The sequence below is a fragment of the Pristis pectinata genome, chromosome 3 (genome assembly GCF_009764475.1).
Source record: "Pristis pectinata isolate sPriPec2 chromosome 3, sPriPec2.1.pri, whole genome shotgun sequence".
NCBI lineage: Eukaryota > Metazoa > Chordata > Chondrichthyes > Rhinopristiformes > Pristidae > Pristis > Pristis pectinata.
Window position 1 is genome coordinate 96,563,499 of NC_067407.1, and position 20,953 is coordinate 96,584,451.

At 40.1% G+C, this 20,953-nt stretch overlaps 1 protein-coding gene across 3 annotated transcripts in view; it reads right to left on the reverse strand.

Annotated features, from left to right (window-relative positions):
• tiam2a (TIAM Rac1 associated GEF 2a) overlaps window positions 1–20,953 on the reverse strand; it is a 217,100-nt gene that overhangs the window by 75,113 nt on the left and 121,034 nt on the right. For 2 of the 3 annotated variants that reach the window (XM_052012771.1, XM_052012772.1), the window contains 4 exons: window positions 19,776–19,961; window positions 16,914–17,060; window positions 10,492–10,563; window positions 6,552–6,710 (listed from right to left, as the gene is read on the reverse strand). In XM_052012771.1, coding sequence (XP_051868731.1) covers window positions 6,552–6,710; window positions 10,492–10,563; window positions 16,914–17,060; window positions 19,776–19,961 — 564 coding nt within the window. The remainder of the gene's footprint in view (window positions 1–6,551; window positions 6,711–10,491; window positions 10,564–16,913; window positions 17,061–19,775; window positions 19,962–20,953) is intronic. The other variant, XM_052012773.1, reaches the window with a different exon arrangement.

Consider the following 20,953-nt stretch of genomic DNA (forward strand, 5'->3'; position numbering starts at 1 on the left):
TGGCTGGAAGTCAGAAACAGGAAGGGAGCGATCCCTCTATTGGGAGTATTCCATAGACCCCTCATTAGCAACAGAGACACTGAGGAGCAGATCCAGAGGCAGATTTTGGAGAGGTGCAAAAATAACAGGGTTGTTGTCATGGATCATTTCAACTTCCCGAATATTGATTGGTACCTTCTTAGTGTAAAGGGGATAGATGGGGTGGAGTTTGTCAGGAGTGTACAGGAAGGATTCCTGACACATTATGTGGACAGGCCGATTAGAGGAGACACCATTCTGGACCTGGTACTAGGCAATGAGCCTGATCAGGTTTCAGATCTCTCGGTGAGAGAGCATTTTGGAGATAATAACCATAACTCCTTGACCTTTACCATAGTCTTGGAGAGGGATAGGAGCAGACGATATGGGAAACTACTTATCTGGGGGAAGGGGGAATTATAATGCTATTAGGCAGGAACTTGGGAGCATAAATTGGGAACAGATGTTCTTGGGGAAGTGCACAGGGGAAATGTGGAGGTTGTTTAGGGAGTACTTGCATCGGGTTCTGGATAGGTTTGTCCCACTGAGGCAGGGTAAGGATGGTAGAGTGAAGGAACTGTGGTTGACAAGGGACGTAGAATATCTTGTCAAGAGCAAGAAAGAAGCTTACCTGAGGTTTAGAAAGCAAGGATCAGACAGGGCTCTGGAGTGTTACAAGGTAGCCAGGACAGAGCTTAAGAACAGACTTAGGAAGGCTAGAAGGGGGCATGAGAAGTCCTCGGTGAGTAGGATTAAGGAAAACCCCAAGGCGTTCTACGCATATGTGAAGAATAGGAGGATGTGAGGGTAGGATCGATCAGGGATAAAAGAGGAAACATGTGCCTGGAGTCAAAAGAGGTAGGGGAGGTCCTTAATGAATACTTTACTTCAGTATTCACCAGTGAGAGAGACCTTGACAATTGTAAGGATGGCGTACAACAGGCTGATATGCTAGGGCATGTCGACATGAGGAAGGAGGACGAGCTGGAACTTCTGAAAAACATTAGGATAGATAAGTCACCGGGGCTGGATGGTATATCTCCAAGATATTACGGGAAGCGAGGGAAGAGATTGCTGCGCCTTTTGTGATAATCTTTGTGTCCTCACTGGCCACAGGAGTAGTGCCAGATGATTGGAGGGTGGCAAATGTTGTTCCTTTGTTTAAGAAAGGGAATCGGTATAACCTTGGGAATTACAGACCAGTGAGTCTTACTTCAGTTGTGGAAAAATTACTGGAGAAGATTCTTAGACACAGGATTTATGGGCATTTAGAGAAACATGGGCTAATTAGGGACAGTCAGCATGGCTTTGTGAGGGGCAGGTTGTGCCTGATTGAATTCTTTGAGGATGTGACAAAGCACATTGATGAAGGTAGAGCAGTGGATGTGGTGTACATGGATTTTAATAAGGCGTTTGATAAGGTTCCTCATGGAAGGCTCAACCAGAAGGTCAAGAGATATGGGACCGAGGGAAGCTTGGTTGTTTGGATTCAGAAATGGCTCACTCATATTAGACAGAGGATGGCAGTAGATGGAGCGTATTCTGCCTGGAGGTCGGTGACCAGTGGTGTTCCACAGGGATCTGTTCTGGGACCCCTGCTCTTTGTGATTTTTACAAATGACTTGGATGAGGATGTGGAAGGGTGGGTTAGTAAGTGAGCTGATGATACAAAGGTTGGTGGTGTTGTGGATAGTGTAGAAGGTTGCTGCAGAGCTGGGCTGAGAAGTGGCAGATGGAGTTCAACCCAGTTAAGTGTGATGTGATACACTTCGGGAGATCGAATTTGAAAGCAGAATACAAGGTTAATGGCAGGACTCTTAGCAGTGTGAAGGAACAGAGGGATCTTGGGGTTCAAGTCCACAGATGCCTTAAGGTTGTCACGCAGGTTGATAGGGTTGTTAAGAAGATATATGGTGTGTTGGTCTTCATAAGTTGGGGTACTGAGTTCAAGAGCCGCGCGGTAATGTTGCAGCTCTGTAGAACTCTGGTTAGACCACACTTGGGAGTATTGTGTTCAGTTCTGGTGGCCTCATTATAGGAAGAATGTAGAAGCTTTAGAGAGGGTGCAGAGGAGATTTACCAGAATGCTGCCTGGATTGGAGAGCATGTCTTGTCATGATAGGTTGAGTGAGCTAGGGCTTTTCTCTTCGGAGTGAAGGAGGATGAGAAGTGACTTGATAGAGGTGTACAATATGATAACAGGCATAGATCGAGTGGACAGTCAGAGACTTTTTCCCAGGACAACAATGGCTAACCCAAGGGGGCATAATCTTAAGGTGATTGGAGGAAGGTATAAGGGGGATGTCAGGGGTAAGATTTTTATTTAAACAGAGAGCGGTGGGTGCGCGGAATGCACTGCCGGCAGAGGCTGTGGGGGCAGATAATTCGGGACATTTAAGAGACTCTTAGATAGATACATGAATGATAGAGAAGTGGAGGGTTATGTGGGAGGAAAGGGTTAGATAGATCTTAGAGCAGGATAAAACGTCGGCACAACATTGTGGGCCGAAGGGCCTGTACTGTGGTGTAGTGTTCTATATTCTATTCTGTTTGTTCTATTTATATTCTGCATAATAATTTACTAATTCTATTTCTATTCCATGATATTTGGTTGATTTTCCACTGCTTTCCTATTAGGTTTTTTGACTTCTTGCCTAGCTTCTGCATCGTTATGTTTGTCATCTCACGTTACTACCAATGAACTTACTGAAACTAAAGAATAAAGGTGCACACTTTTTCCTTCCTCTTTTTGAATCTTGCTACTTCATTATTAATTAATTTGTATATTTGAGCAGAATATATTTCTCCTGAACTCTACTGATCCTCTTTCTAAATATGCACTGCTATTTTATCCATCAAAATTAATCCCAAATTACCTTTCCCAATTCCTTTCACAACTCCTGAAAGTTAACTTTTCCCTCTTGGTGTATTAGTTTACTTTTTTCGTTTTACATTTCGTTTTCTCTACTATTTTGAACATGTCCTTATGATTGCCATCGCCCAGATGATCTGCTCTGCTAACTTAGTTCATTCCCCATTAGTCGGTGAAACAATGATTCCACTTTTGCTTATATACTGGGCAAGAGCTTTAATTCTATTTTCCCCTTTGCCTACATCTTTCCTGTTTTCATAGCTCCACATGGGTATCATCTTTTGCAGGATGTGACCAGTATTATCACTGGCTAAAAGTTGCTGACGAGATGTCCTTTCTGGTCATCAAGATATGAATGGTGGTAAAGCAGAGGCTTTTGGAAAAAAAAGGAAGTTTAAGTTTTATTGGCATTGGATATTTTTTATGCTGCATTCCAGTGTGAAACCATCCATTCAAGTGATTTCCTAGGTGATCAGCTACAATCGTATCTTCCCAAAGTCATAATTTGGTAGCTTTAACTGGAGTACAACTGTGATTTGGGGCAGCAGGTTCATAAGTAAAAATTTAGTGAAATGAATTTAACAGTCCATTCCATGGTCAAGATGGTGCATGTAATAGATGGCTATAATGTTTTCCGTGTGAGGCAGCACATCAAGCATGTGAGTGAAATTTGGACAAATTCTTGATTTCAGTTTTTCTGTCACCATTCACAATGCTAGCTTTAGTTTCTTTAAAACTCTAACATCCTTCGGCCTTCACACATAACTTGGGCACAGCCCTGAAAGCAAGGTAGAGCCCATATCAAAAGATAGTGTCATAATCTACTGTAATAGTTCAAACAGATTGATATAAACCCTGTAATTTAAGAGATTGGAGCTCTTTTGCAAAAAAATACAAAAATATTTCAATTCATTTTAATTTAGGAAACAATGAAGTTGAGAAGTTTGAACTTCATACTCTATTTCATTAGGATCAGTGATAAAAACTAATTTTTTACATATTTTAACAGATGAATACGATGTACCAATGCACGATAACCAATAGAGAAAAAATTGACTACGTAGAGACAATCAGCAGTGAAGATCCCTTTGATTTGTTTTTAATTTCTCTTTGGATATAGTATTTATAATCATATGCAGTGTCACACTGAGAACTATCAGTGTGGTTAATTGATTTGAACTGCTGATTGCAAAAAAGGTCACCCCAATTCTTTCATGTTGTTATAATGCAGATGATTGCTGTTAATGGTTTATGACATTTTTAGCAATATGATTACACTATTTGATGTGATCTGTCATCAACAGAGAGTTTGTCAAAGCAGAACTTGTGGCAATTCATGAATGACAGGATACAGAGAACTGAACAGCAGCAGATATACCACTATCCATCACAACAGGAATGATTGCTGGCTGTGCAAACTATAGATGTTACAAAAGCTGCATGCCAAACAAATTATACAAAAGTTTCAATCCTGCAATTGACTGACAGAAACACATTTCCTGAAAAAACTAAAGGCATTTTTGCTTTTTAACTATCTTCCATTTTTTAATCCTAGGTTCCTTCCCCTTCTGATCTCCTCCCATCTCTCCTGCAGAGACTCATGTGGATGCAGCTCAAGGTGTCAAATGCCCATTCCACAATATGAACTAAAACTAGGTAGGTACATAGGTAGGGAGGGAGGAGAGAAAGATCAATAGAATGAAGAGTAAAGATTCAGATCATTCTGCTGCAATTCTTACTGTAAAACTATATCAATAGGCCTCTAAGCAATGCACTCTCAAAACCATTTTATATAGGTGGGTAATTAAGGACAAAATACTCTAACAGTTTAAATACTATCAAGCTATGTGAACATCCAAATGTCATCAGGACATAATTGCAAAAAAATTAACATCGCTTATTCTAATGCAAAGCAGCACAATTCAATGAAAATCTGGCATAACTGATCATAAAAATGGGTGATCGTTATGTCCAGTGTCTGTTAATATGAATCAAAAATCTATACTGCTGAATGCCCCCGAATGATTTTCTCTGAGTGCAACAGAATCAAACCTGTTCCAGCTCACGTCCAATATATTCTAAAATATAAAATCAGGTACAGGAATCACAGACGGTTACAGCATGGAAGACCATTCGGCCTGTCGAGTCAGGACTCCCTCTCTACAAGGGCAATCCAGCTAGTTCCACTCTACCACATTCTTGCAAATTGACAAAGGAACTCTGGTGTATTTTAACCCTTCTCAGGCCGTCAATCCTCAGCTCAACTAATGAGCCCTGCAAAGATTACTCAATTCAGTAATAGAACACAATGATTTTCATTAGGCCTTCAGACATGATGTTTTCCCCTCAATATTCCCCTAGTCCAACACGGATATTACAAACAAGAGACAGGCACAAAATGCAAATGATCAAAGTAGCAAGATTCCAAGCCAATAAGCTATACCTAGCATGGACTAACTTTGACAAAAATAGATCAGAGAATAAACATGTCATAAGTATCCAACAATCAAGGTTGTGCCACTGTCCATCAGGATACTAATGGCAATCACCAACCACCTGAACTCCTCTCTTTCTCTCCTTACATCCATTCTCTACCCCCACCCCCAACATTCCCCTGCCAATCCTGCCAAGCAAATGACATTAAGTCGTGTCAATGGTGACAAGTTTGTGGAGGTTTGAAAGATAATTCAACCAAAATTACTCAAACTAGTGCAAGCATTCAGAATTTCAAGCATAAATTACACCTAGCACAAATCAACTAATTCTGTCATCTTGCAAGCATTCAAAAAATTAAGATTTCTTTTTTTTAAGGGTGTCAGGACATTATCAGGCATGTTTTAAAACTTCTTAAAACTGCTCACTGTACAGAGTGACATAACAAGTAAACTTCTCTGCTGTTTTTATGAAGTTATTTTCAGTTATTTAATATTGCTTTGCTCAGTTGGTGTCCTACCTATTCTAATGTAAATCAAGCAGCATTGCTATCACTATTGAATATATCAAATAATATTTTTGAAGCAAATTTTTTAAAAATCTGATTAGAATTGCTCATGTTACTTTTTTGTATGGTGATATCCAAATTACTGTGAGTGGGAACTTCAAAAGGAAAAAGAATTGTTAAAACAGGCATATATCTGGGTGCAATTTGTGCTTGAACATCGAATTCCATTCAAAGCAGAAACTCTAGCCCTTTCTCTGTCAAAGTACTGAATGTAGTAACTCAGCTTATTTCAGATGCCAGTAACAAAAACTTGCAAGTTGGTTTTGCTGTCTGCCATCAAGGACAATTGACTAGAAATTGTTGTCAACAATGTCATTGCCAGCGTCTCTGACATCTTGTTGTCACTGCGGGGTGACTAAGCCTTTATTTAGTCCTCCCTGACCAGTGAGAAGAGTACCCTTACTATTAAGATCCAGCAGGATCTTATTCCGACTTTGATTCTGATCACTGACATTCCTCTAAGTCACATAAGGGACAATAAGGTAATACCACATAAGCAAATCATACAACTAGCAATGCATAGACCACAACATTACATCACAAGAGCTGAAACTGTAAGACGAAAGTGAAAACACAACAATGCTCTGGCAAGTTCACACGCAGTATTTTTGTAAACTTGGCAAGCTTATCTAAAATTATTTTCTCTTAAAAGTAAAATACCTTGCAAGCCATAATCAGTACATCTTCCACTGTCTGATCTGCTTTAATGGCTATGATCGCTGCTTGGTTGTCAGGGAAGCAGACCCGAGCAGTACTCTCTGAAGAACAGTCCCAGACTGACGCTGGAAAGTGGACATTCAAAGATCCATCAAACTCATGCTGAAATAAAGTTAATATCAATTAACCACAAGTTAATTTTTGTTCCATTTTCTAGGACTGTACATTTCAATACCTTCAAAACAATATTCAGAAAAACATTCAATACTTAAAATTAAACAAAATTAAGATGAATCTGATTGATCAAAGTCAGGCTAAGGCTAATCACTGATACAACTACTGTTTCATAATTAGTGTTTCCACTATTTATTTAAATCCATACTGAGCATCACTAGCTGCCGATTGTTCCAAAGGATACCACAAGGAAACTGAGCAAGCGCAGAGTCACAGAAACAGGCCCTTTAGCCCACCATGTTGTGGATGCTGACCATCAAGTACCCATCCCACTTACCAGCACTTGGCCCACAGCCTTCTATGCCTTGGCAATTCAAGTACTTGCCCAGACACTTTTTAAATGTTGTGAGAGTACCTGCCTCCATCACCTTCACAAGCAATGCGTCTGGATTGAAATCACCATCTGGATGAAAAAAAAATTTCCTCAGATCCCACTTAACCTTCCTACTCATCTCAAATCTAGGCCCTCTGGTTTTGGATATTCCTGTAATGGCAAAAAGATCCACCCATCTATGCCCCTCATAAGGATCTGTACTTCTATCAAGTCCTTCCTCAGGCTCCTCTGCTCCAAGGAAAGCAAACCCAACCTATCCAGTGTCTCCTCATAACTGAGCTGCTCCATCCCAGGCAACATCCTGGTTAATCACCTCTGCACCCTCTCCAGTGGAATCATGTCCTTAATTTGCCATTGTTGCCATAAGCATGGAATCCTACTTGAGATAAAATATAGCACCTATCCAGAATCCAGATAAAATTCTGAAATAAAACTGACATATTATGTCAAGTGATTTTTCACCATCTCAAGATTCTAGCCTAGGAAATGAAATCTTGCTTAACAAATGCTGATTTGCTTGCTTAGCAAACACTGTCAAGTAAGGACATTCTCTGAACCAATCTGACAAGATTACTACTCTGTTCTATGCTACATACCAACTTAAATCCATGCAACTTATTTGAGCCTCCGTGCTAGTACTGCTTTAAATGCCCAGCAAAAATTTCATCATATAGCTTTTCTAAAATTGTTAAAATTTCTCCAGGTTTGCTTTCAACTTAGATATTCTGGCTTTGATACTTAAAATACATTCTGAAAAATTACAGCTTCCTTTGGTGAATTTTATAACTAGTTTATATGATACAAAAATAACTTTTTTTGTATATGTTCTGCAAATACCAAAATTGTAAAGGTTTGAATATGTGGTTCAGCAAGATATTCCCAGGACCTCTGCCAAGAACCCAATTTGGCATGACATGGATGTGATACAGAATTGGAAGTCACATATTACTTCAGAATTTCCCTCCCATTTTATGCCACCTATATTTGCTTCCAAAGTGCCATGTGGGAATATTAGGACAGATCTTATGAAGAGATACAGCATGGAAGCAGGCCCTTCAGCTCACCAAGTCCATGCCAACCATCACCCATTTACTCCAAACCTATACTAATCCCTTTTCCTTGTTCTCCCCACATCCTCATCAACTCTGCCCCCCCCCCACCCCACCAGTTCTACCATTCAGCTATGTACTTGGGGAAATTTACAATGGTCAATTAACCTACTAACCTGCACATCTTTGTGATGTGGGAAAAAACGGGAGCACCCAGTGGAAATCCATGCAGTAACATGGATAATGCACAAACTCCACATAGCTGGCATCCAAGGTCAGGATTGAACAGGGTCTCTGGCAGTGTGAGGCAGTGCCTCTACTAGTAGTACCACTGTGGTCAAAGGCTTGAACGAAGAGAGAACAATCAAGGAGGAAAAAAGATGGACAGGTTTTGCATGGTAATTTCCAAGCTGAGAGCCTTGACAGCAAAGGCGTGGCTGTTCATGGTGCAGTAAATAAAGTTAGGGATGTGCAGGAGTTTAGAATCAGAGCAGTCCAGATATCTTGGAAGGCTATTGGGTTGGAAGAGATTTCAGAAATAGGGAGGAGCGAGGCCTCGGAAGGATTTGAACACAAGATTAAGGAGGTCGCACTGCAATTATAAATGGCCTTAGTAAAACACCTTGTGTACTGTGCATTCATCTCCTTATTTAATATTTTAGAAACAATTTAAAGGAGGTTTACTAGAGTAATACATGAAATGGTGGCTTGCTTTCACAGCACAGACAATTAGCAACTAAGTTTACAAATTATAAAAGTACTTGTTAAGATTTAGAGATTTTCATTGTGAGGAATAGCTCTAGAACACTGAATGGAAATACTGCCTCAAGACAAATTCACTTGAGAGTGCTCTCTGTTTTACGATAACAGGAGTTATCTGCAGGCCCTGCCTATTCCTCTTCTCACAGGCATTGGTAATAATTTTATATGATTAAGTGTTGATAAGAATGTGAAAACATTAGAAACTGCATGCTGATTAAGTTCTATCACCAAGGTAACCAAAGTGTTAATATCAGGAAACGTTGGTCAGGCCAAACCTGTATCTGCTCGAGATTCAAAGAGCAAGAGGGGATCATATGCAAGATCCAGAGGGATCTTCACAGGATGTTTCCTTCAGTGGGTGAAACTAACTGTTAAAAATTAAGGTGTTGCCCATTTAGGGCACAGATGAAGGAATTTTCTTTTCCCCTTGGGGCACTAAGATCCTTCAAAACATTCCTTTCTTCCTCAAAGGGTGGTAGAAGCAACCTTTGAGTATTTTAAGGCAAAAGTCGACAGATACTTGTTAAGTAAGGGGGCAAAAGATTACAGGGAGTAGATGGGAATGCAAGAGTTCAGGTTATAACTGGATCAGTCATGATCTTATTAAATGGTGGAGAGGCTTGAGGGGATAGTGGCCTCCAACTGCTCCTAATTCAAATGGTTGTATGGTGATGACAAGATTGTAGCAGAGAGTTATACGTGGTACTACAGGCAATGAGCACATGAATTTTCAATAGGTAACTTACCAACAGCAGACTTGTTTGCAAAATTTAGCCCATGGGGCTAAAGAACACAGACTAAAATATAACTCCTTTTGATTTAAGCATCAATGTAACTGTAGCAATTTAGCTACAATAACTCAAAAGTAACTTATTCTACTATCTGTCAAACATATATCCCCTGCTTGAATCTGTGTTGCAGTTTAAAAGCTTCTTTTGATGTACAAGATAAAAGGAGGTCTGGTTTACTTTTTAAACATGTATTTATCTTTATAGAACCTGCCATCTGGTTGTAAGAACCAACACACATTCAGTTAAGGGAAATAGTTTGGCACACACAGAAACAAATACATGAAGGGTGAAAATTCAGACTTTCAGAAACTGAAAAGGTGTCTGATCAAGTGCAAAAAATTTTATTGTAATATACTTCAAAGACTCGCATTTTGACCTTCTTGCAATTAAAGACAGAAGTGTGCAAGGGTGTATATATAGGTCACCTTTTATTCTCCCACTTCCAAAATATCATGAAAAGAAATCAAAGTGTACATTAGGTCCCCTCAAAAAGAGTGCATAGAGAGCAGGGAAGGATATTAAGCACAGGTCTCCATTTTTTTTGTGTTGGAGATAGATGCTCGTAACTAATATGATGAAAATTTGGTGGGAGGCTATGTACCAGCATGACTCCAGCCCAAGCCAAAAGGTGCCAATGTGTAGATGTTATTGCTAAGTAAAGATTCTTAAATACTTGCAGTCAGAAATCACAAATACCCAGGCATTTGGTTGTGTGCAATAGGAATCTGATAGCCCTGAATAAATTCATGAAGTGCAGATATTGGGAATCTCACCTCATCAAAAGTTCTGTGGTTCAGTGGTAATTGTGAGAATGTACGGTCTGGCCCACTGTTGCACTTGAAAATCTGAAGAGATTAGAGCAGTCATTACTGAAAAACAGCAGAAATATTTGGGTGTGTGGCAGTACCTCTGTGGCACACAAACTACTGTAAAAATGTGTTACTTTAATATAAATTATTAAATAATTACCTGTATGCTGTGTAAATATTAATGTCACTGCTAAGGGTATTCCTACCTTTTCACTTAACATGTATATGGGAATGGGGGTGGGGTGGAGAGATTAGGAGAGGAGAAAAAGTTGATCATTAATACTAGTATATGATTAAATTAATCAAAAATATCTAATTACTATTTAACCTAAAAATTGCACTAGTGCTTTTTATACTGAATCAAAGGATGTAGCTGATTACAACACTTGGTTATGTATTGTTTCAATTAGCTTAACATGATTCTTTCCTGTATAAAATTATATGGACTATTATAGCTACAAGTATACAGAAGAAAAAAATGTGCAAAAAGAAAGGGGGCATATTAACACTATAACCTTCAACTGTTCGGCTGTTCTCAATACTTGGGGTGTTTACTATGCAAAATCGTAAACAGAAGCTGATGTGGTTGAGAAATGGTAAATGAACAGAAAAGAGAGGAGTAATGTACAAAGCACGGTTAGTAAGTTTGCAAATGACACTAAAGTAGGTGGTACAGTGGACAGTGAAGAAGGTTATCAAAAATTACTGTGGATCTCGATCAGCTGAGTAAGTGGGCCGAGGAATGGCAAATGGAGTTTAATTCAGATAAGCGCAAGGTGTTGCACTTTGGAAAGTCAAATTAAGATAAGACTTTCACAGTGAACAGCAAGGCCCTGGGGAGTGTTGTAGAGCAGAGGGAGTTCAAGTACATGGTTCCCTGAAGTTGTATCACAGGTCAACAGGGTGGTGAAGGTGGCTTTTGGCATGCTGGCCTTCATAAGTCAGGGCATTCAGTATAGAAATTGGGAGGTCATGGTACAGTTATAGAAGACGATGGTGAGGCCACAATTGGGAGTATTTTGTTCAGTTTTGATCACCCTGCTATGGGAAAGATGTTATTAAACTGGGGAGAGTGCAGAAAAGATTTACAAGGATGTTGCCAGGACTTGAGGGACTGGGTTATAGGGAGAGGTTGGACAGGCTAGGACTTTATCCCTTAGAGCACAGTAGACTGAGAGGTGATAGAGGTGTATAAAATCATGAGGGGCATTGATAGGGTGAATGCACTCAGGTCTTTTTCCCAGGGTTGGGGAAATCAAGAAATAGAGGTCATAGATTTAAGGTGAGAGGGGAAAGATTTAATAGGAACTTGAGGCGGCAACTTTTTTTTAAAACATACAAAAGGTGGTATGTATGTGGAATGAACTGCCAGAGGAAGTGGTTGAATCAGGTACAATAATAATTCTTTAAAAAAAACAGTTGGACAGGTACATGGATTGGTAAAGGTTTAGAAGGTTATGGGCCAAACACTGGCAAATGGGACTAGACTGGATGGGCATCTTGGTTGGCATGGACCAGTTGGGCCGAAGGGCCTGCTTCCGTGCTGTACGACTCTAACTCTAATAATGGGTCATTTTCTAGTTGGAAGGCTGTGACAGGTGGGGGTCACTGACAAAGACCCAGCTGCTCATAATCTCTCTCGACGATTTAGATGAGGGGTTCAAACGTAATTTTCCTATATGATGCAAGCCAGGACGGCAATGTGGGCCTGCTCTGCCATTCACCAAGATTGAGGCTGACCACATACGTCAGCATCACATTCCTGCACTAACCCCATACCCTTAGATCCCATTAATAGCAATCCTCTTGTATTGAAGACCAATGTACAATTTTTGGTCTCCCTAATTGCTTACATCTTAATTTTCTGTGCTCTGTGTACAAGGTCCCTCTGAATACTAACACCTTCAGTCTCACACCATTTAAAAGGTACTTTGTCCTCCTCCTTGTTCCATCAAGGTGAATGACCAAGTTCTTGCCCGCTTCATTTAACCCATCTCTATCCCCTAAAGCCACTTTGCTTCCTCCTCACAGCACATATTGCCATCCAGCTTGATATAATCAGCAAGTCATTGATAAGGACTGCACACAGCTGGGTAGGGATGTGGCACAGTGGTAACATAATCAGACCAATAATCTAGAGGCATGAACTGAAAATCAAAGGCCGGAGTTAAAATCCCACTAAAAGAATTAAATTTAGTTAATAGTTTTGAAACTGGAAAACAGGAAAGTGGCCTTACCAACGAAGGCCACAAAAACGACTGAATTACTATAGAATCCCATCTAGTTCACTAATGTTCTTCAGGGAAGGAGATCTGTAATTCTTTCCGGTGTGATCCATGTATGACTCTAGCCTCCCGCCCCCACCTCATTGAGTTGATTCTTAAACTCCCTCTGAAATGGCCCAGCAAGCCATTGGTTACATTATCACCCATATGTTCAAATAGAGAAAGAAGAAAACAGAGCTGACTGCCAAGTATTGATGTAGGCACTGATTTCAGTTTTGGCAAAATCATTCTCAGCAGAGCAACTTTCAATTTATTCCTCCTCAGGAACACCTGGAGACTAGTAGCTAAATTGGAGGCAATGTCCCACAGACCAGTCAAACTACAGTCTGACACCATCTGCAAAGTATGATTCTGTGAGCAGGACCATGTGCCAATCACAATTCCTGGGTATGTCCTGTCCTACAAACCCACCAGAGGTGGGGGTGCAGTGGTACATGGGTGAGAGCAAGGAGCCCTGGAAGTCCTCAACATTGACTCCAGACCCCAATGAAGTCTCATGGCATCATACCAAAACATAGGCAAGAAAAACAATTTCTGATAACCACCTGTCCTCCACGCCGAAGAGCAGCTGGAGAAGCACAGAAAGAAGCAAAGGCGCAGAATTTACACTGGGTGGGGAACTCCAATGTCCACCACCATGTGGCTTGTAACACCAACTGACCGAGCTGGCTGAGTCCTGAATGACATAGCTCTCAGAATGAGTCGGTGGTAGGTACTGAGTGAACCAACAAGAGGAATAAAGATCAGCATTACCTCGCCTACACCAATCTACTTGTCGCGATGCATCTGTCCATGACAGCATTAGAAGGGACCACTGCACCATCCTGGTGGAGTTGAGGTCCATTCTTCACTCTGAAGATAACCTCGATCATATCATGTGATGCTACAGTCATGTCAAATGGGATAGACTCAAAACATATCGGCAGCTCAAAACTGGGCATCAATGAGGCATTGTGGAGCAGCAGCAGGAATGCACACCAGCACACTCTGTAACCTCATGGCCCAGGATAAATCTCACTATCAAGCTAGGGGATGAACAAGATCAACAACATTGATGAGTATAGATGGACACACTAAGCATACCTAAAAACAATAGGTACTCACCAAGGGAAGCTGCAATAAAGGACCACTTATGTGCTAATGACCAAAAATAGCATGCAAAACAACTAACTGATCTCACAATCAAAGGGTCAGATCATAGCCCTGCAGTAACTGGACAATTGGAGAAGACTCCAAAAATATACCCATGCTCAATGATGGTGGGGCCCAGAGTATTGAAGGTGGCTGAAGCATTCACAATTACGTTTAGCCAGAAGTGCTGAGTCCAAGACCCATCTAAGCTTCCGCCTGATCCTATTTCTAATGTTCTCATGAATTCCCTTCCATAAATCCATGTTGACTCTCCTCAGTTCTATTGTTAGCTTAAGTGCCCTGATACCACTTCTTTAATAAAAGATTCCAATATTTTCCATACTTCTGATGTCAGGCTAACTGGTCTATAGTTCTCTACTTTCTCTCTCCTTCCTTTATTAAATATTGGGGTTATATTTGCCCCTTCCAATCTGTGAAAGCACTTGTAGAACTTATGGAATCTTGGTACATGCTAACCACAGCATCCACTTGCCCCAAAGGCATCCAAAGCCTTTCAAATAATCCTGATAGTATACTATTCACTTACCTGGATGACTGTAGCTCCAACATCACAGAGGAGAAAATAATCCAACCCATTGACTGGCATCCAAAGCCTTTCAAATAATCCTGATAGTATACTATTCACTTACCTGGATGACTGTAGCTCCAACATCACAGAGGAGAAAATAATCCAACCCATTGACTGGCATCCAAAGCCTTTCAAATAATCCTGATAGTATACTATTCACTTACCTGGATGACTGTAGCTCCAACATCACAGAGGAGAAAATAATCCAACCCATTGACTGGCATCCAAAGCCTTTCAAATAATCCTGATAGTATACTATTCACTTACCTGGATGACTGTAGCTCCAACATCACAGAGGAGAAAATAATCCAACCCATTGACTGGCATCCACCACCTTAATGGTTCATTCCCTCCAACACTGGTGCACACCGGACACAGTGTACTGCCATCAACAAAATGTTCCATATCAACTTGTCAAGGCCACACCATCAAAACACGTGACTTCTACCATAGAGGCAGCAGGTGCTGGGAATGCCAAGCTGTGCAACCCTCTCCAATTCATCGTGACTAGGGAAATACATTGCCAATCTTTCAAAATCACATCAATGAATTAACAGAGTTCCCAACTTAACATTATTGTGGGACCACCATCACCAAACAGACTGCAACCGTTCAATACAGCAGCTCAACAATACCTCCTCAAAGGCAAATCAGGAAAGGCTAGCAATGCCAACTTCCTGTTAACAAACCACAACCATTACAGACAATGGTGGTCAGGGAATTCACCCATGCATACTGACAATCTGTTAGCTTGTGAGATTAATTTTATGTGATGCATTGCAATTCTAACACACACTTCAAGGTACATTTCCATCAGCAATGCTTTACAAGATTAGATGAGATGCAGTACACGTTACCTCAAATGGCAAAACTTCACAAAACATTTATTGTAATTTTTGTGCTTGGATAAGTAGATACATAATTGCTAATGGCCACTTTTGTGCCTTAAAAATGTTTCCATCAGTTCAGATAGGTTTGCTCATGCAGAAATGAATGATAAACAGTCTAACGGTTTAGAGACATATGAGAGATTTGGATCAGTGGTGTAGAGGATCGGGTATAAGATAATCATTGTTGTATTTGTGGAAGACATTGCCAAGAGGTAGCATGCAGAAGTGAAACAGTCAGGGGCCAAATATCCTGTCTGTTATAGCTAAAAACGAGCATCTTGCTCCAGATTTATTAAGTTACTCATAATGATCACATCAAGAAACATCAGACCAAACAGTGTCAGGGAATGAGGCAGGTGAGGAGATCTGTTGAAAACCATTGCTTGTGAATCTTTATTGCAGCACGATGGTTAAGAATGTAACCAGGTCAGCGCATCAACAGGGAAGAGGAACACAAGACAGGTGTTGTCAACTACTTCAAAAGGCTGCATTAGATTTGTCACGGTCATATTGGTTGTTACTTCTACAAAATAGGCAATTACAAAACAATGAACTAACTTCTGATAAAAGTTCATGACCTGAAACATTGACTGTTTCTTTGTCCACAGAAAGTGCCCAACCTCACGAGCTATTAAAGCATCTGCAGTTTTGTTTTGCTTTTTCATATACGTGGCCTTAATCCCACTGTAATAGCTGAAAATGGGTACCTTGCTCCAGATGTATTGTTACTCATAATGATCACATCAAGTTATAAAGAATTCTCTCTAATACACAATGCAGCCATTATGAAAGAAGTTCATTACACAAAGTACTTGTGAAGTGTTGATTATTTAAGTGCAACTCTCGAAATATTACTAAATTTTAATACTCTGACACGTCCAAAACATGTGGATTAAAGAAGCCTCTCCGTTATTGCATTTGTCACAGTAAGGAGTTATATCCAAATAAAAATGGGATAGTTTGTCTTTGGACAAGTGAGCTCTATGGACCACTTTAAATTGAAGGAGAGAGTGACGGGCACATAATGATGAAGTATTAACCAATTTAAAAATTTCATTCCAAGTTTCTTCAGAAATTGAAATCCACAAGTCTTGTTCCCAGGCATTTTTAATTTCATCTAATGGAACCTTACTCATTCCTAATAACCTGTCATAAATATTAGAAATTGAGCCATCATGAAAAGGCTTCAAATAAAAAAATTGCATCTAGTAAATTTTTATCAGGACTCATAGGAAAAGAATGTAGTTGAGATCGAAGAACATCTCTAATTTGTAAATACCAGAAAAAAATGAGTTTTTGGTAAACTATATTTGGTTGACAATGGTTCAAACGAAGAAAGACTTCCTCCAACAAACAGATCCTGAAAACAAGTGATACCCGCTTTGTCCCACTCTTTAAAAACTACATCAGTCATAGAAGGTTTAAAAAAAAATTAGAAAATATGGGACTAGGCAAAGAAAATTTTTTTTTGTTCCAAAAAGAAAGACATACCTGCATAATTGGTGGTCCCTTTTCCTTCCCTTTTCTTCCCAGATCGTCCAATCCTTTCAATGAAGAAAATATACCCTTTTTACTTCTTATTCGCTGAGACAGGGACAGGGTTCTTTTTCTGAGTGTTGCTTCATCTCTGGAACAATTCTTCAAAAGAAAAGATATTTCACCATGATATTTCACTTCTAATAACCACAGAGAATAAATTCCTTATTTTAGACTGTGATTGTTTAAAGATTCTAAATCTTTTGCATTTAATTATTTTTCACTGTGAAAATACAATACAAAATTCATTAATACCAATTTTAATTACAAAAAAAATTAAAAATAACTTCTGTACTTGCAATATAAAAACTAATACTCATATCCTATTCACACTGACAGTTTCTCAGAAGGACTTAAACTCAGGAAAGTTATCAACAATTCCTAGTTTTGTTTCAATGATAGAAGTTGAAATTAGATATTGATTTTATCATGAACACTATAGTAGGGCCCACATTCAGATGTGTAAAACAATTGCGTTCATTGCTGTAAACAACCAAAAAGATCAGCACAGTAAATTTAACAAAGAACTGAATTTGGAGTTAGATGCATTCATTCAATTTTATAGCATGGGAGCCAGCTTTTGGGCCCATTGTGATGATGCTTGCATTTTGCTAAAGAAATCCAAAAATAATTGTACTTTTCATAGCAGAGTAGAGGGAGGAATGGAGAAAACAAAAGGGACAGTCTGTCATATCGTGGAGACCAAGAGAGATTGAATGAGTCAAAAGGTGATGGCATCATCTAAGAGAAGTTAAAGGCTTGTGAATCACAGCTGGTTTGTCTGCAGGAGATGTTGTTTATTCATTTCTCAGAATCAGGGTGATGATCCAGGGCCAGCTTTTATTGCTAATCTCTAATTGCCCTTAAGAAGGTGATGATGAACCACGTCCTTGAACTGCTGTTATTTTTTTTTGGTGACTGTGCTCAGACAATCCTACTGAGTAGGGAATTCCAGGTTTTAGACCCAGTGGCACATTTCAAAATCAGGATAGTGCGTGAGTTGGAAGAGAATCTGCAAGTGCTGGTGCTCTCACACCACAGGATATGCAATCTGTGACCTGCTCTTATAAGTGGCTTGTCCAGTTGTGTTTCTGCTCAATGCTGACCCCTGGATATTGATGGTGGGAGACTCAGTGATGGTACTGGCATTAAATATCATAGAACATTACAGCACAGTACAGGCCCTTCAGCCCACAATGTTGTGCTGACACTTTATCCTGCTCTAAGATCTATCTAACCCTTCCCTCCCACATAGCCCTCCATTTCGCTATCATTCATGTGTCTCTAAGAGTCTCTTAAATGTCCCTAATGTATCTGCCCCCACAACCTCTGCTGGCAGTGCATTCCATGCAACCACCAGTCTGTGTAAAAAAAAACTTACCCGTGACATCCCCTTCCTCCAATCACCTTAAAATTATGTCCCCTCATATTAGCCATTGTCGTCTTGGGAAAAAGTCTCTGACTGTCCACTCGATCTACGCCTCTTATCATCTTGTACACCTCTATCAAATCTCCTTTCATCCTCCATCTCTCCAAGGAGAAAAGCCCTAGCTCACTCAACCTATCCTCGTAAGTCATGCTCTCCAATCCAGGCAACATCCTGCACCCTCTCTAAAGCTTCTACGTCCTTCCTATAATGAGGCCACCAGAACTGAACACAATACTACAAGTGTGGACCAACCAGAGTTCTATAGAGCTGCAACATTATCTTGCGGCTCTTGAACTTGATACCCCGACTAATGAAGGCCAACACACCATACGCCTTCTTAACAACCCCATCGACCTGCATGGCAACCTTGAGGAATCGATGGACGTGGACCCCAAGATCCCTCTGTTCCTCCATACTGCTAAGAGTCCTGCCATTAACCTTGTATTCTGCCTTCAAATTCGGTCTCCTGAAGTGTATCACTTCACACTTATCCGGGTTGAACTCCATCTGCCACTTCTTAGCCCAGGTCTGCATTCCATCAATATCCTGTTGTAATCTACAGCAACCTTCCACACTATCCACAACACCACCAACCTTTGTGTCATCAGCAAACTTACTAACCCACCCTTCCACATCCTCATCCAAGTCATTTTGTAAAAATCACAAAGGGTAGGTAATTAGATTCTTCCTTTATGGACATGGTCATTCCTGGCACTTTTATGGCATGTATGTTACTTGCTGCTCATCAGTCCATGCCTAAATGCTGTCTGCAGGCATGGCCCATTTCATTTGGTGAGGAGTTGTGAATGAAATTGAACATTGTGCAATTATTGGTGAATATCCCCACTTCTAGCCATCTGCTGGAAAGGTAGTCATTGATGAAGCCTGGGCCTGGGACACTGACCCAAGGATCCCTTACAGTGACCTCCTGGGATTGGGAAGTTGACCCTTGACAACCATAACCATCTTCCACTGTAAAAGCATTACTTCCAACCACTGATTTTTTTTTTCCCCCTTTGATGGCCATTAACTTTGGTTTATCCAGTGTGGCTTGATGTCAAAGGCAGTCAGCTTGTAACGAACAATTATAGTAAAGGTAATGAGTAGATCTGTAGAGAGCAGCTTGCAACGTGTCGCCACGCTCCAGCGCCATCTTGCTCTTATCTCACCAATTCGGTCCACGTTTAGACAAAGGCTGGGATGATATTTAGAGCAGAGCGAGCAGATTATTGGTGAGAAGCACAGTTTACTAGCAGATTTGTTCCACATATAAAATTACACATTTAATTTTACAATGTTGTTACATGATTACTGCAAGTATAGTGCTAAACATGCAAACAGCTGGCTGTGGAAACAAGAAATTCAACAAGATTTCAAACTATCCTTACCAGAGCATGGAATGAAGAGACAGAGAAAATGCCCAGCCTGCTTAGTGCCAGTTTGGAAGGCCGACTGGCTGCTGCAAGGAGACTCTTGGGATTAGGCAGCTCACCTCCTTGTAGGCTGGCCAGATAACAGCGCATCCGAAACAGATCCACATTAAACTTCTCCAGGTTATGCTCCCACTGCTGGATCTGATTTTAAAGCATTCAATGGATTGGTTACCATACCTTTCAATTCACATGACACTTTGTTTACTTGTAATTACTATTCAAAATCATTTCTTCACTGAAATGAATTTTCAAATCTATGAATTTATTTAGTCAAACTCAAAGATTCCCAAATATTCTCAGCAACTTCTAACATCCTTTCTTTGTAGCAATCAATCTATCAGATCTTAACACTACTTCAATGGCTAGTAAACATGACTTGGATCTAATAAGTAGCCCTGATCATCAGTCATTTACCAAAATGCATGCTTGACAACCACGAACAATGAAACTATTAACGTAAGCCCGCTTTGTACTGGCAAATATGCTCTGAGGACGTTCATTTGCAACCAGAAGAAAACCAAATTCTTCTAGTGCCTTATCAATTCTCTGGAAATTACAAACTGCCTTTTGCCCAACAGCTACTCCTGCAGTACAGTCCCCATTAAGCAGGTAAGTTGACAAAATGAGTGACACACAAGTGATCGAACCAAAAGATATTGTTTGGGTGGTGCTGTTGTCATGGTGATTGCTGGCTGGAAAATTGGAAGAACTTCCTACTCCTAAACTATTAATATCATGAGATATCTTTGAATAGTATTGTAAAATCTTTCCTCTGCAGGTTCCTCAGCTTAACACCACTTGCAGACTAAGGCTCTCACCAATCTCTTCTCCCTAAGTGCAGGAACGAATCTTTCTTCAGCACCAATTTATAATGTAATCATTTAAAAAAATCATTCATTTGGTTGGTAAATTCAGGCATAAGCAATGATGAACTCCAAATCATAGGAAGAATAGAAGAATAAATCATTGGAAGAATTGTTTTCACACTATTATTGTGGCATTATTACAATGATAACTGAGACAGGTACCATGTGTAAATTTCACAAATATCCCTACCTGAAGTCCCTGATAAGGTACAGACTGATTGGAATGCATTACCAAGTTTACGCTGAAATTCTTTTACTTCTATAGTA